An 11,749-nucleotide genomic window follows, 5' to 3' on the forward strand; every position below is an offset into this window, starting at 1 on the left:
TTGGGGATGAAGCTCTGGCTAAATGCTAACATTCCCTTGTCAAGTGAACCCAGTCTGCCATTCCTGTGGGGAAGTAAAGCCAAATAAGACAAAGTTCCTACCCTCAGTGCACTTGTAATCTAGTTAGGAAGATAAGGTGTGCTCACATGAAAAGGTAACTAGCAAGTCAAACATAGCAAGGCATCTTTGATTTAGGCAGTTTCTAATTAAATGTGGCTGAGTGATGTGCTTCAATTCTAAAAGGGCTACCAGACTATACCAAAAAGGGGAAGTGGTAGGAGCCCAGGACCTTTCCTAAGCTGAGGCCCATCCTCCAATAGTAAAATCCACAGACCTAAAATACAGTACTGGGCAGTCCCAGATGGGCAGACCCCTGAGAGTCATGATGTCTCAAAGACCTCTCAGAACATTCCAGTCATCCTTGAGCATGCAGGGCTGCCACAGGGCAAGTGCATCATTGAACAGTGCCTTGGTTAGAATATGAGTACTATAGCAGAGCTGTTCCTGGCTGCCTGGACTTTTTTCTTTTAAATATATTTTTATTGATTTTAGAGAGGAAGGGAGAGGGGGAGAGAGAGAGATAGAAACACCAATGATGAGAGAGAATCATTGGTCGGCTGCCTCCTGCACACCCCCTACTGGGGATTGAGCCCGCAACCCGGGCATGTGCCCTTTACCGGAATCAAACCAGGGAGCCTTCAGTCCGCAGGTCAATGCTCTATCCACTGAGCCAAACCAGCCAGAGCTGCCTGGACTTTTGATAGTGATGCCTTGTTGTTCTGAGCCACAGTCATTACAGGCACTGGATGAAAACTCCAGGGTTGCCCTAGAAACCCGACCTACCCCACCCCAAAGACTAGGCTCTTAGAGATAAGAGAGTGGGCTTCTAGGTGCTGTGTGTTTTCTGGCCTATAGAAACAAATGGTATTAGACTTAAAGGAAAACTATCTGCTGAATGGAACTGACACTCCCTAGCTGTGTGGTAGATGGCACACAGGGGGACAGGTGAGGTAGAAAATCTTAAACACATGGGAAAGATTTCTGTCTTGTTGGGGCAGTAATGCTCAGTGTTTCCATTGTTTCCCCTACCTTTCTTCTACTGCTTTTGGAATTATAGTTCTTTGGGGTCATAATTGAAATTGCATACTTGTTTGTAAATTTTATTATCTGGTCACTCTCTAGCCCATATATAGGATGTTCCACAAAATGTATACATACAGTTTGAATAATTATAAAGGCAGCATTTATTAAAATACATTTCAGCCCTAGCTGGTTTGGCTCAGTGGATAAAGCGTCGGCCTGCGGACTGAAGGGTCCCGGGATGGATTCCGGTCAAGGGCACATAGCCAGGTTGCGGGCTCGGTCCCCAGTGGAGGGCATGCAGAAGGCAGCCGATCAATGATTCTTTGTCATCATTGATGTTTCTGTCTCTCCCTCTTCCTTCCTCTCTGAAATCAATTATATATATATATATATACATATATATATATATATATTAGATTTTTTAAATTAAAAAATAAATACATTTCATTGCCCAGCCAGTGTGGCTCAGTGGTTGAGTGTCAACCTACGAACCAGGAGGTCATGGTTCAATTCCCGGTCAGGGCACATGCCCAGGTTGCAGGCTCGATCCCCAGTGGGAGGTGTGCAGGAGGCAGCCGATCAATGATTCTCTCTTATCATTGATGTTTCTATCTTTCTCTTCCTCTCCCTCTCTGAAATCAATACAAAAATATTTTTTTAAATACATTTCATTTTCAAAATGGAGCTATCAGCTGTTAAAGTATGTATACATTTGGGGGGGGGCACCCTGTATAATAATTGGATTCTCCATGTTTTCCGGAACTGAGGAAGATACCTGCCAAGAAACAAAACAACAGATTGAAAAATGTGTTCAAATTAATTAAGCAGCTAATAAAGCAGCAATTATATGTGTTTACACAAGTAAGATCTGGTAGGCCATTTTCTCAGTGATGCCTTGAAAAGAACAATTAGGTCTCTAACCCTGAATCAAATTTTGTGGAAATCCCCAAAGCAGTGATTTGGCTCTTCATTGCAAAAGAGCCTTTGGCGGTGAAGAAGGTCTATTATAGCCAACAGCATCAGACATAGAGTGTACACAGATAAGCCAAAGAAATGCTCGACAATTATAGGTTATGCAAACATAGCTCTGCATTTATTCTTGACATTTCCTTCTCTTGTCTCTTATCAACAATATATCAAAATATGAATGTTATAAGAATATTCTTCAACTCTAATTCAGTGTGCTGTAGGGTCTGCTCCAGCTTTGTCTGGAAAGCAAGGAAGAGCACATCCCAAAAGAATATTCTAGAGTATACACACCTCAGAGGTGAAATATTTGGTTAGGGGGGGATGGAGGGTGGAGGGAGAAGGGGAGCATTATACAAGCACACAGACCCAAACCAAGAAGTTGAGTGCCAGTCTCTTTAGTTGCCTAAAATCTGCATTACCATACTCGGTAAAGAAAAAACTCTAATTTTTCCATGTGTTTTGTGTCTCACAAGAGTAGGAGAATTTGAGTTCTCAAGTCACAGAAGTATCAAGGTGATATGAAATCTTAAAACCCAAGTGATGTTTAACTTTCACCCCATTCCCCACTCTCACCCAGAAGCCTCCTGTTGAGTATGGTGGCTGGCTTCAATCCCATCTAGTCACCACCTTCTCTCAAAACAAGTGGCAACTGCTGAGAGGGGTAACCAGGAACTCGGTTCTAACAGTGGCAGTTAGCTGCGTTTTCCTCTCTGTTTCCAGAAAATACCTTCAGAGCAATTGAGGTCAGTGTGGTCTGTTGTCTTTGTTTGCAGTGCTCTGAGAATATAGCACTTTGGTTGTGATCACTTATTCTAGGTGGGAATCCAAGACTGCTGCCAACCCCTACACTTAGTTATGCACTGGGACCAAGGATCCTCCTGACATTACATTTGGATAAGTGCCTTTGAGAGATCTGGGGGTGGCCTGGATAGCTGTTCAAGGGGTGCTTATAACACCAGCAACGATCCCTTCCACACACGCAGGGTTGTAGCGTTACAAACTATTTTATATACATGACTTCATGACAGTCTCAGACACCCAAGGACATATGCAGAGGATGTAGTATCTTCACTTGAGAGATAGGAGACCTGAGGCTCAGAGCGGTGAAGTGACTTGCCTAAGGTCACACAGCTGACAGGTGGTGGAGCCTCCTAATGTGATGGTCCTCCCAATCCTCCCAACATTGCATATCAACTCCTCAAAAAGGGAAGGTTTTTTTTTTCTTTGCTTTCTCAGCCTGAGGCACAACACTGCAGTGAGTTGGGATACATTCTTTTTACAAAAAACACTATTTATTTATTTATTTATTTATTATTATTTTCTTTTGTTAATCCTCACGCAAGGATATTTTTCCATTGATTTCAGGAAGAGTGGAAGAGAGAGGGAAAGACAGAGAGGAACATCGATGTGAAAGAAACACACCGATTGGTTGCCTCCTGCACATGCCCTGACCAGGGCCTGCAACCGAGGTACACGCCCTTGACCGGAATCTAACCTGGGACCCTTTGGTCCGCAGGCCGATGCTCTATCCACTGAGCCAAACCGGCCAGGGCCGGGATACATTGTTGAGAAACAAATGTCTCCAGGGAAGTGATAAAGTTTGGGTTTACAGAGGAGCCAAGGGAGAACCTGGGATCTTCAATTTAATGAAAAAAGAACTAGGAGTGGGAGAAAGGGGATTGCTTCCATATACTCCTGAAAAGGAGAAATTTAAAAAACAACAAATACTTCCTGTTATCTTCTTTTATGGAGGTCCTGCTACTGTTTTCAGGGTTTCTATCTCAGTACAATTGCCACGTTGGGCAAAACAGTCCAGGGGCTGTCCTCTGCATTGTAAGACATTTAGCATTGCTGGCCTCTAACCAGTAGATGGCAGTAACAACTCACCCAACTCCCCATGTTGTGACAATGGAAAAAGTCTCCAAACTTTCCAAATGTGTCTTAGAGGGCAAACTCGCCCTGGCTGAAAACCACTGCTTCAGTCCATCCTCTTCAGAGCAGCCAGATAGATGTACGCAAATCACCACCATCTCACTCTCCTGCTTCCTGCCTCGCAGAGGCTGCCAATGTTTCCAGTCCCTTTTCCCTCTACTTCCTGCTTTGAGATCTTTGCTCTAGCTCTGCACAACTGCTTATAGATTGTTCCCACAGTCATACTCCTTTGTGTACCCACACTCGTGCTATTTTTTTCTGCATGGTGTCCTCCTGTCAGTTGTTTATCTTGTAAATTCTACCCAATCTTCAAGATTTGGCCAGGTGTGGGTATCACATGGATATCTATCCTAAGCCCTTTCCCTCCTCCAGAAGACTGGGTCAAGCGCCATCTCTTTGCTCCCAACAGCACCTTCTGCAAACCTCTGTCATAGTACTCATCACCCCATCCTGTCATTGTCTTTCACTCTGTGAGCTCCTGGAGGGCAAGGCTGTATTGTATTCAAATCTGAGGCACAGTGCCTGGCATGTAGCATTTCCTTAGCAGTTTGTTGAAGTGAACTGCAAAAAACCGTTGAAAGCACACTAGGTTGTGTCAAAACACTAGGACTCTAGTCTCACTTCTGCCACAATCTAAGGTGATCGGTTCCCATCCCTGAACTTTTGTTTCCTCGTCGGAGGAATCAGAAATGTCTTTAAGAGTTGGAATTACTGATAGTAAAATGTTCCCTTTTTTTTCATAGATGTTTCCCAAAGGACAGGGCCATGCCCCACCCCCACCCCCACCGCTTCCTGAATGTGCATTCATAGGTTCCTCTAACCTTCTCTAACCCTTTTCCAAGTCTTTTCCTATTGACTATTTCACTTGACCCTAGAAACAATTATGGAAGCCTAGTAAATGTAATTTCAAATGGGATTATTCTTCATTATGGAAGACTGAAGAATATGTGTATTTACACACGCATAAAGAAACCTTTCTGGATGGCGTGATAATTGGGCAAGTGCTGGGCAGGGGATTAGAGCAAGTTTTTTTCACTGAATACCTTATATTGTTAGACTTTTGAATTATGTGAATATGGTATCTATTTAAAATCAAAGATAGTAAATACAACCAAATAAATGGCAGTGTTTCCCATTTCAACTCCTTAAGAGCAGGTGAGTTATGGACCCGAGGCCAGTAGCCAGACCACCCCATCCTGTAATTGCTGTATGAAAACCCTTCTGGCTAGCCGAAACCGGTTTGGCTCAGTGGATAGAGTGTCGGCCTGTGGACTCAAGGGTCCCAGGTTCGATTCCTGTCAAGGGCATGTACCTTGGTTGCAGGCACATCCCTGGTAGGGGGTGTGCAGGAGGCAGCTGGTCGATGTTTCTCTCTCATCGATGTTTCTGGCTCTCTATCCCTCTCCCTTCCTCTCTGTAAAAAAATCAACAAAATATATATTAAAAAAAAAAGAAAAGAAAGAAAACCCTTCTGGCTAAGTGCACTTGCAAACAATCAAGAGCAATGCAGGCTACAAAGCACCACTGTAATCTAGCTTCCAAGTGCCTTAATCTGGTTCACTCCCAAGCAGTAGAACATAAAAATAAACCTAAATTTCATAGCAGATGCCACACAAAAAAAGAGGTGAAGAATTCAGACCCTAATGTTGACCAACTGATTTCTATCTGTCATCTTGTAGCCCCTCACTATACAGTCCTGACATTCACCTAAGGAGATAAACTTAGTGGATGATCCCTGCGCAGAGGAACAGTGGAGAAATAACAGGCCTAAAACTCAGTAGATTTAGTGACAGATTTAGTAATGTTGTCAATAAGTCTTCTATATCCCTATCTGTACTACTTGCCCTCTTTCTTCCTTTCCAGGTAGTTCTCATAACTATCAATTAAATGAGGCCTGTGCAGCACTAAATGTAGATCAGAGGTTATATTAACTTTGCAATCATGACCATGACTTTCCTTGAAGAGTTTCATCATCATAAGATAGCACTGGAAGGTGGGGCGGGTCCCTCAGCCAGGCCTGCCCCCTCTCACAGTCCGGGAGCTCTCAGGGGTGAGAGGCGACCCGGCGATCAGGGGAAGGCAATGCCCCCATCACACCTCTGGTGCTGCCACTGCCAGCAGCGCAAGCCTAGGCCGGCCCTCATTACCTGAGCCTCGGGCAGCCCTGGGCGGCTGGGCAGCCACCGTCCGAAGCTTGCCTGCACCTCAGGCCGGCCCTGGGCAGCTGAGGGGCTGAGGGGACTGGGGGACTCCGGAGGCAGGTGCACAGAGCCCCCAGACCTGCCTGGAGGTGGGCCCGGCCGTGCCACGCGCCTCTTGCCCCAGTGGGGCTGAGGGGGCTGGGCACCACCATTTTGTGGGTGTGGGCACTGCCAACTTTGAGGGTGTGGCAGTCAATTAGCATATTCCCTCTTTATTAGATAGGACTAGAGGCCTGGTGCATGAAATTCATGCATGGGTGCAGTCCCTAGGCCTGGCCTGCAATCGAAGCGCAGGTCCCAGCTGACCTCTGAGCCCTGGTCAGCACCTGAGCCCCCAGGGACCCGTGTGCCCCCCTCCACCTGAGTCACAGCGCCTGAGTCCCCACCCAGAGATGCGGTGAGCTCTGCCAGACGCCACGGGCCAGGGCGCAGCCTGGGCCTCTGGGCCACACGGAAGCTGGGCAGGCAGCACGCTCTCTCCAGGCCAGCCTTGCAGACGGGCTCCTGCGGGAACCCACAGGGAGCCCGACAGGCCCCTGTGGTCCTGCTGGCTGCGGCCTGGCTAACCCGGAAAAACCAGGTAGATGCGGGGCAGGCTCCTCTCGGGGCACCCAGCCCCAGCCCCCAGGTAGCCAGCGAGAGGTCCCGCATCACCAATGCCCGCCATGTTCCATGCCGCCCCCTGGTGGTCAGCACACGTCATAGCGAGCAGATGAACTCCCATTGGTCGAGGGGACAATTTGCATATTAGGCTTTTATTATATAGGATACGTGTGAATACCGCCTCCTTACTCTGTAAACCCTGCCCAGTAAGATGAGGTCGACGAAAATCACACAGTGCAAATGTTTGTCATAAGCAGAACAAATCTCAAAGTAGATAGAGGATGGAGATAAAAAATAATTTCATCTTCTCACCTAGAGGTCCTATGATCACCTGAGGTGTTGATCTATACACGCTGAGTTTCACCTTTTCAGATCTTTATGTGGTTACTTTTAGCAGTGAACATGCAATGCTTTATTTCAAGTGGTTAGTATACTCATTTTTAAAAAAAATTGTTTTATTGATTTCAGAGAGGAAGGGAGAGGGAGAGATAGAAACATCAATGATGAGAATCATTGATCACTGCCTCCTGCACGCCCCACACAGGGATGAGCCCGCAACCCAGGCACATGCCCTTGATTGGAATCGAACCCGGGACCTTTCAGTCTGTAGGCCGACGCTCTAGCCACTAAACCAAACCGGCTAGGGCTCAGTATACTCATTTTAATAAACAGAATGATTGCTGCTGCTCTACCACTAAAACAAAAATCAACACTTAAGCAAATATTATGTGTTAGATATAGAATGCATGAAAACTGAAAGAAAGTGCAGTCTCAGTTTTAAAAGCATCCTAACTGGAATTTTAAACAGTATTTGATTCACCCAGAAAAGGAACTAGAAAAAAATATCTTTAAATATCTATTACAATAGCAGCAACTACCATTTATGACACATTAGGCACTGGGCATAGTAATAGGTGCTTGGTGTACATTATGTCTATAATTTTACAAGGCTCAGCTACCTTCTTGGTGTTTTTGTGTGTGTTTTTTTAAGTGATAAAGCTATCTTGGGTAGATTGCTTGATCTTGTGGAGTCGTATTTTAAAAAATAAAGAAAACCTTTGATTTTACTTTTTAACTTTTATTATGCATGACATAATACACTGCATAACCTCCTAGCAGGGGTAGATGAGCAAAACTGAGTTATTTTCCATTAATCAGGAAGTGCTTCCTTAATCAATATTCTCCAAACCCTGAAAAATAAATTAAAAAGGAAAATGTGAGAATTCTGTTCCCGTCAAAGATGTACCATGTACTCTTATTTCTAGTGTCACCAAATAGCATTCTCTGTTAGTAAAATACTTTTATATCCCACATTTCTTTCACTGCAACAATAACTTAGACTGAATTTTATAATCACTAACGTAAGAAAGAATAACTTATAATGACTTCTAGTTTTCATTTTCTTTAAAATGTTTTTATTGATTTTTAGAGAGAGGAAAGGAGAGGGAGAGAGAGATAGAAACATCCATGAGAGAAATATCAACATCTATCAGCTGCCTCCTGCACACCCCCTTACTGGGGATTGAGCCCGAAACCCAGGCATGCGCCCTGACCAGGAATCAAACCCGAGATCTCCTGGTGCATAGGTCCACGCTCAGCCACTGAGCCACACAAGCTGGGCTAGTTTTCATTTTCTGACAGCAGCAAACATACCATTTTATATGAAAAGACCTCCCCCCCGCAATCAGAACTAAAGTCAAATAACTATTTAGAGAAATCTCTAAATCACTCTCAGAGAGTCAGAGAATACTAAGGTAAAACCATTGTATAAAATAATAGCGTGAGGAAAATTCTATTAGCCTCATTTCACTTATTTTTACAGATGAAAAAAGGAGGAGCGGAGAGGTTAAAAGTCGTTTAAGTCAGTAAGGAAGTAGCAGAGCCAGAATTCAAGTTCAAGGCCCCCCAACTCCAGAACTCTTGCCCTATGTAAGCATAACATGACGCTAGTTATTCAGAAGACGCACTCTATCTAAATCAGTTCACAACCAAATACTAGTACTTCAGAAATTATAGAGTAAAAGATTAGTGATTAGCATTTGTGGATTATAATGAACATAAACTGATGAACAAAAACAGATCCAGAGACAGAGAAGCATCGATCAGACCGTCAAACCTCAGAGGGAAGGTAGGGGAGGGTGTGGGTAAAGGGGAGAGATCAACCAAAGGACTTATATGCATGCATATAAGCCTAACCAATGGACACAGACACCAGGGGGGTGAGGTCATGAGTTTGGGGGGGTAGGGGGTAATGGGGGAATAAGGACACATATGTAATACCTTAATCAATAAAGAAAAAAAAAAGATTAGTGATTAGTGATGACATTTCTTTCAGGTATTAAAATAACACAGTCCAGGTATTTTGATTACTACTGCAGGAAGAATCACCTTAAGGTAAATTAAATTTACATAGTCCTAGAAGCCACGTTACAGAAATCCTAATTTATCTGGTCAGGCCAGAGGTCTAGGAGTCTGCATTGTATCTTGTATGCCAAATTATGATGGTTATTCTTGGACCACACTGAGAAGTACGGTTCTACATGAGTAGATAGCTATCATCGTGTTTAGACTAGATTCTCAAATAGCACTACATTGAGAGATAGATCACAACAACCAATCGATGTTTCTCTCTCTGTCTCTCTCTTTCCCTTCCACTCTCTCTAAAAATCAATGAAAAAATATCCTAGGGTATGCCCCGCTGGCATGGCTCAGTAGTTGAAAATCGACCTATGAACTAGATCAGTGGTCGACAAACTCATTAGTCAACAGAGCCAAATATCAACAGTACAACAATTGAAATTTCTTTTGAGAGCCAAATTTTTTAAACTTAAACTTCTTCTAACGCCACTTCTTCAAAATAGACTCGCCCCGGCCGTGATATTTTGTGGAAGAGCCACACTCAAGGGGCCAAAGAGCCGCATGTGGCCCGCGAGCCGCAGTTTGCCGACCACGGAATTAGGGGGTCACGGTTCAATTCCCAGTCAGAGCACATGCGGGGGTTGCGGGCTTGATCCCCAGTGTGGGGTGTGCAGGAGGCAGCCGATCAATGATTCTCTCTCATCACTGATGTTTCTCTCTCTATCTCTCCCCCTCTCCCTTCCTCTCTGAAACAAAAAATATTTTTTTTCAATAAATAAAAATATACTTAAAAAAAGAAAAATATCCTTGGGTGAGGATTAACAACAACAAAAAACAAGCAGGAGACTGGCAAAAAATATTTGTACATATAAAAAAGACAAGCTTAACATCTATAACACATAAAGAAACCCTATAAATAAAAAAAGAGAGAACAGAGCAAGTCAAGTATATAAGCAAATAATCCACAGAACAAGAAATACAATCATTAAATGTGTGAAAGGCTGCTCAACCTTACCAGCAGGCAAGAAAATGCAAATTCAATTAGAACTGTAAGACCTCTGGCAAAACATTACTAGAACCCACCTCCACCCTGGCAGATGCCTAGTAGCATCAGAGCCATCTTACCTTTGACGCATAGTAACGATTAACTCTGGAGATGCGCTTATCTCTTTCCATCAAAAACCACTGATATGAATAATAGGCAACCCTTTTTTCCTATAATTAAAAGAAATAATTATTGCGACTTTAAGATGAGTGACCCAATAGAGGAATATTAGAACTTTAGTGACATTCTAGAATAATGGAATCATTACTGAAACCAAAACCAAAGTAACAGTATAAGACTAGAATCCTAAATAAAATCGGACCACTGTCCTGGCCAGTGTAGGTAAGTAGTTCGAGTGTGGGCCAGAGCTCCAAGGGTCCCATGTTCAATTCCCCATCAAGGGCACAGTCAAGGGCATGTACCTGGGTTGCAGGTTCCATCCCCCACCCGATCTGGGCACAAGTGGGAGGCAACCAATGGATGTGTCTCTGTTGAACTGGTGTTTCTCTCTCTCCCTCCTCCCTCCCTCCCTCCCCCCTCCTTCCCCCCTCCTTCTCTGTCTACCCCTCCGTTAGAAAAAAAAAATCGGACCACCAAACTTTAGAATTAACATGGTAATTTACACTTTCTATTTTAACCTGGATCATATTTTTTCTTTCCTCCCCGCCCCCACGCCCTCTTAACGACATAACTACTTGTTTCTTTTTGGGACCTAATAGAAAGAAAACAGCGGTTTTGTGAAGGGCAAAACCAAAAAGCAAATACATTTATACTCTGTACTCTAGAGATGATATAAAGGACTAGGAAGAGGGGGTAATTACAATATGAAAAAAAACAAAACAGGATCTTGAGGTACATTCTTAAAGGCTTGCAAGAGAAAATGGGGGATAAAAAAAAATGTCAAGGTAAAAAACCTAATTAAGGTTGGGGAAGCAGAATGAGAAGTGACTAAGATGTGAATACGAGGAGTTAAAATCAAAATCATGAAAGGTTAGGAACGGGAAGGAGTGGAGACAAGCGTGACACCTCCCTCCTCTATGGAGGAGTTTGGACCTAACCTCTGCTACTCCCCTTTTCCCTGCGCCAGTCTCCACTCGGCCCTCTGGCCCACTCTTCTCCACCCAACAACTAGCTGGGTTTTGCTAGAGTAGAATGTTGTTTTACGTGGGCTTCGTTCCGCAAACCTCCGCTTTTAGGCAATACGGGGGGGAGGGGGGGGGAAGAGGTGTTGAGGCGACCTTGGTATCCCCCTTCTCCGACAGAGGTTCCGGATACTAACAACCTCCCCAATCCACAGCCCATTACGTAACGCCGGGCCGCGGAGCAGCAGCCGCCTCACCTTGCCCCCGTTGCTGAACCTGTGAATGTGAGCGGTGGCAATTCCGGGGATGAGCAAGCACACGCCCATGACAGCGAGCCCGGGGAGAATCTCGAACCACATCGCGGCAAGGTTACCGAGGCCAGACAAATACTAAAAATACCTCCAGGTCCTTAAAAGTGACCGACTTCGGGATCCTTTCCCACTGAGCCCCGCGGCTGGGCGGGGTCACGTACACCG

General features: G+C 44.5%; 1 protein-coding gene across 1 annotated transcript; it reads right to left on the reverse strand.

Moving 5' to 3' along the window:
* Positions 1 to 7,851: 7,851 nt before the first annotated feature.
* On the reverse strand, positions 7,852 to 11,717 carry NDUFA1 (NADH:ubiquinone oxidoreductase subunit A1). The gene is made up of 3 exons (XM_008160924.3): positions 11,531 to 11,717; positions 10,272 to 10,361; positions 7,852 to 7,978 (listed from the first exon to the last, which is right to left on the reverse strand). The coding sequence occupies exons 1-3, from the start codon at positions 11,630 to 11,632 to the stop codon at positions 7,958 to 7,960; spliced, it is 213 nt and encodes a 70-aa protein (XP_008159146.1). The 5' UTR covers positions 11,633 to 11,717; the 3' UTR covers positions 7,852 to 7,957.
* Between the last annotated feature and the right edge of the window lie 32 nt (positions 11,718 to 11,749).

The sequence above is a fragment of the Eptesicus fuscus genome, chromosome 1 (genome assembly GCF_027574615.1).
Source record: "Eptesicus fuscus isolate TK198812 chromosome 1, DD_ASM_mEF_20220401, whole genome shotgun sequence".
Lineage (NCBI taxonomy): Eukaryota > Metazoa > Chordata > Mammalia > Chiroptera > Vespertilionidae > Eptesicus > Eptesicus fuscus.

Bases quoted from the DNA above. Each gene is read 5' to 3' on its own strand.
- NDUFA1 (XM_008160924.3), bottom strand. From the start codon at position 11,632: ATGTGGTTCGAGATTCTCCCCGGGCTCGCTGTCATGGGCGTGTGCTTG. The intron at 10,362-11,530 runs GTGAGGCGGCTG...TTTTAATTATAG, and splicing joins GGTTCAGCAACGGGGGCAAG to GAAAAAAGGGTTGCCTATTA. The intron at 7,979-10,271 runs GTAAGATGGCTC...TTTATTTTTCAG, and splicing joins ATCGTTACTATGCGTCAAAG to GGTTTGGAGAATATTGATTA.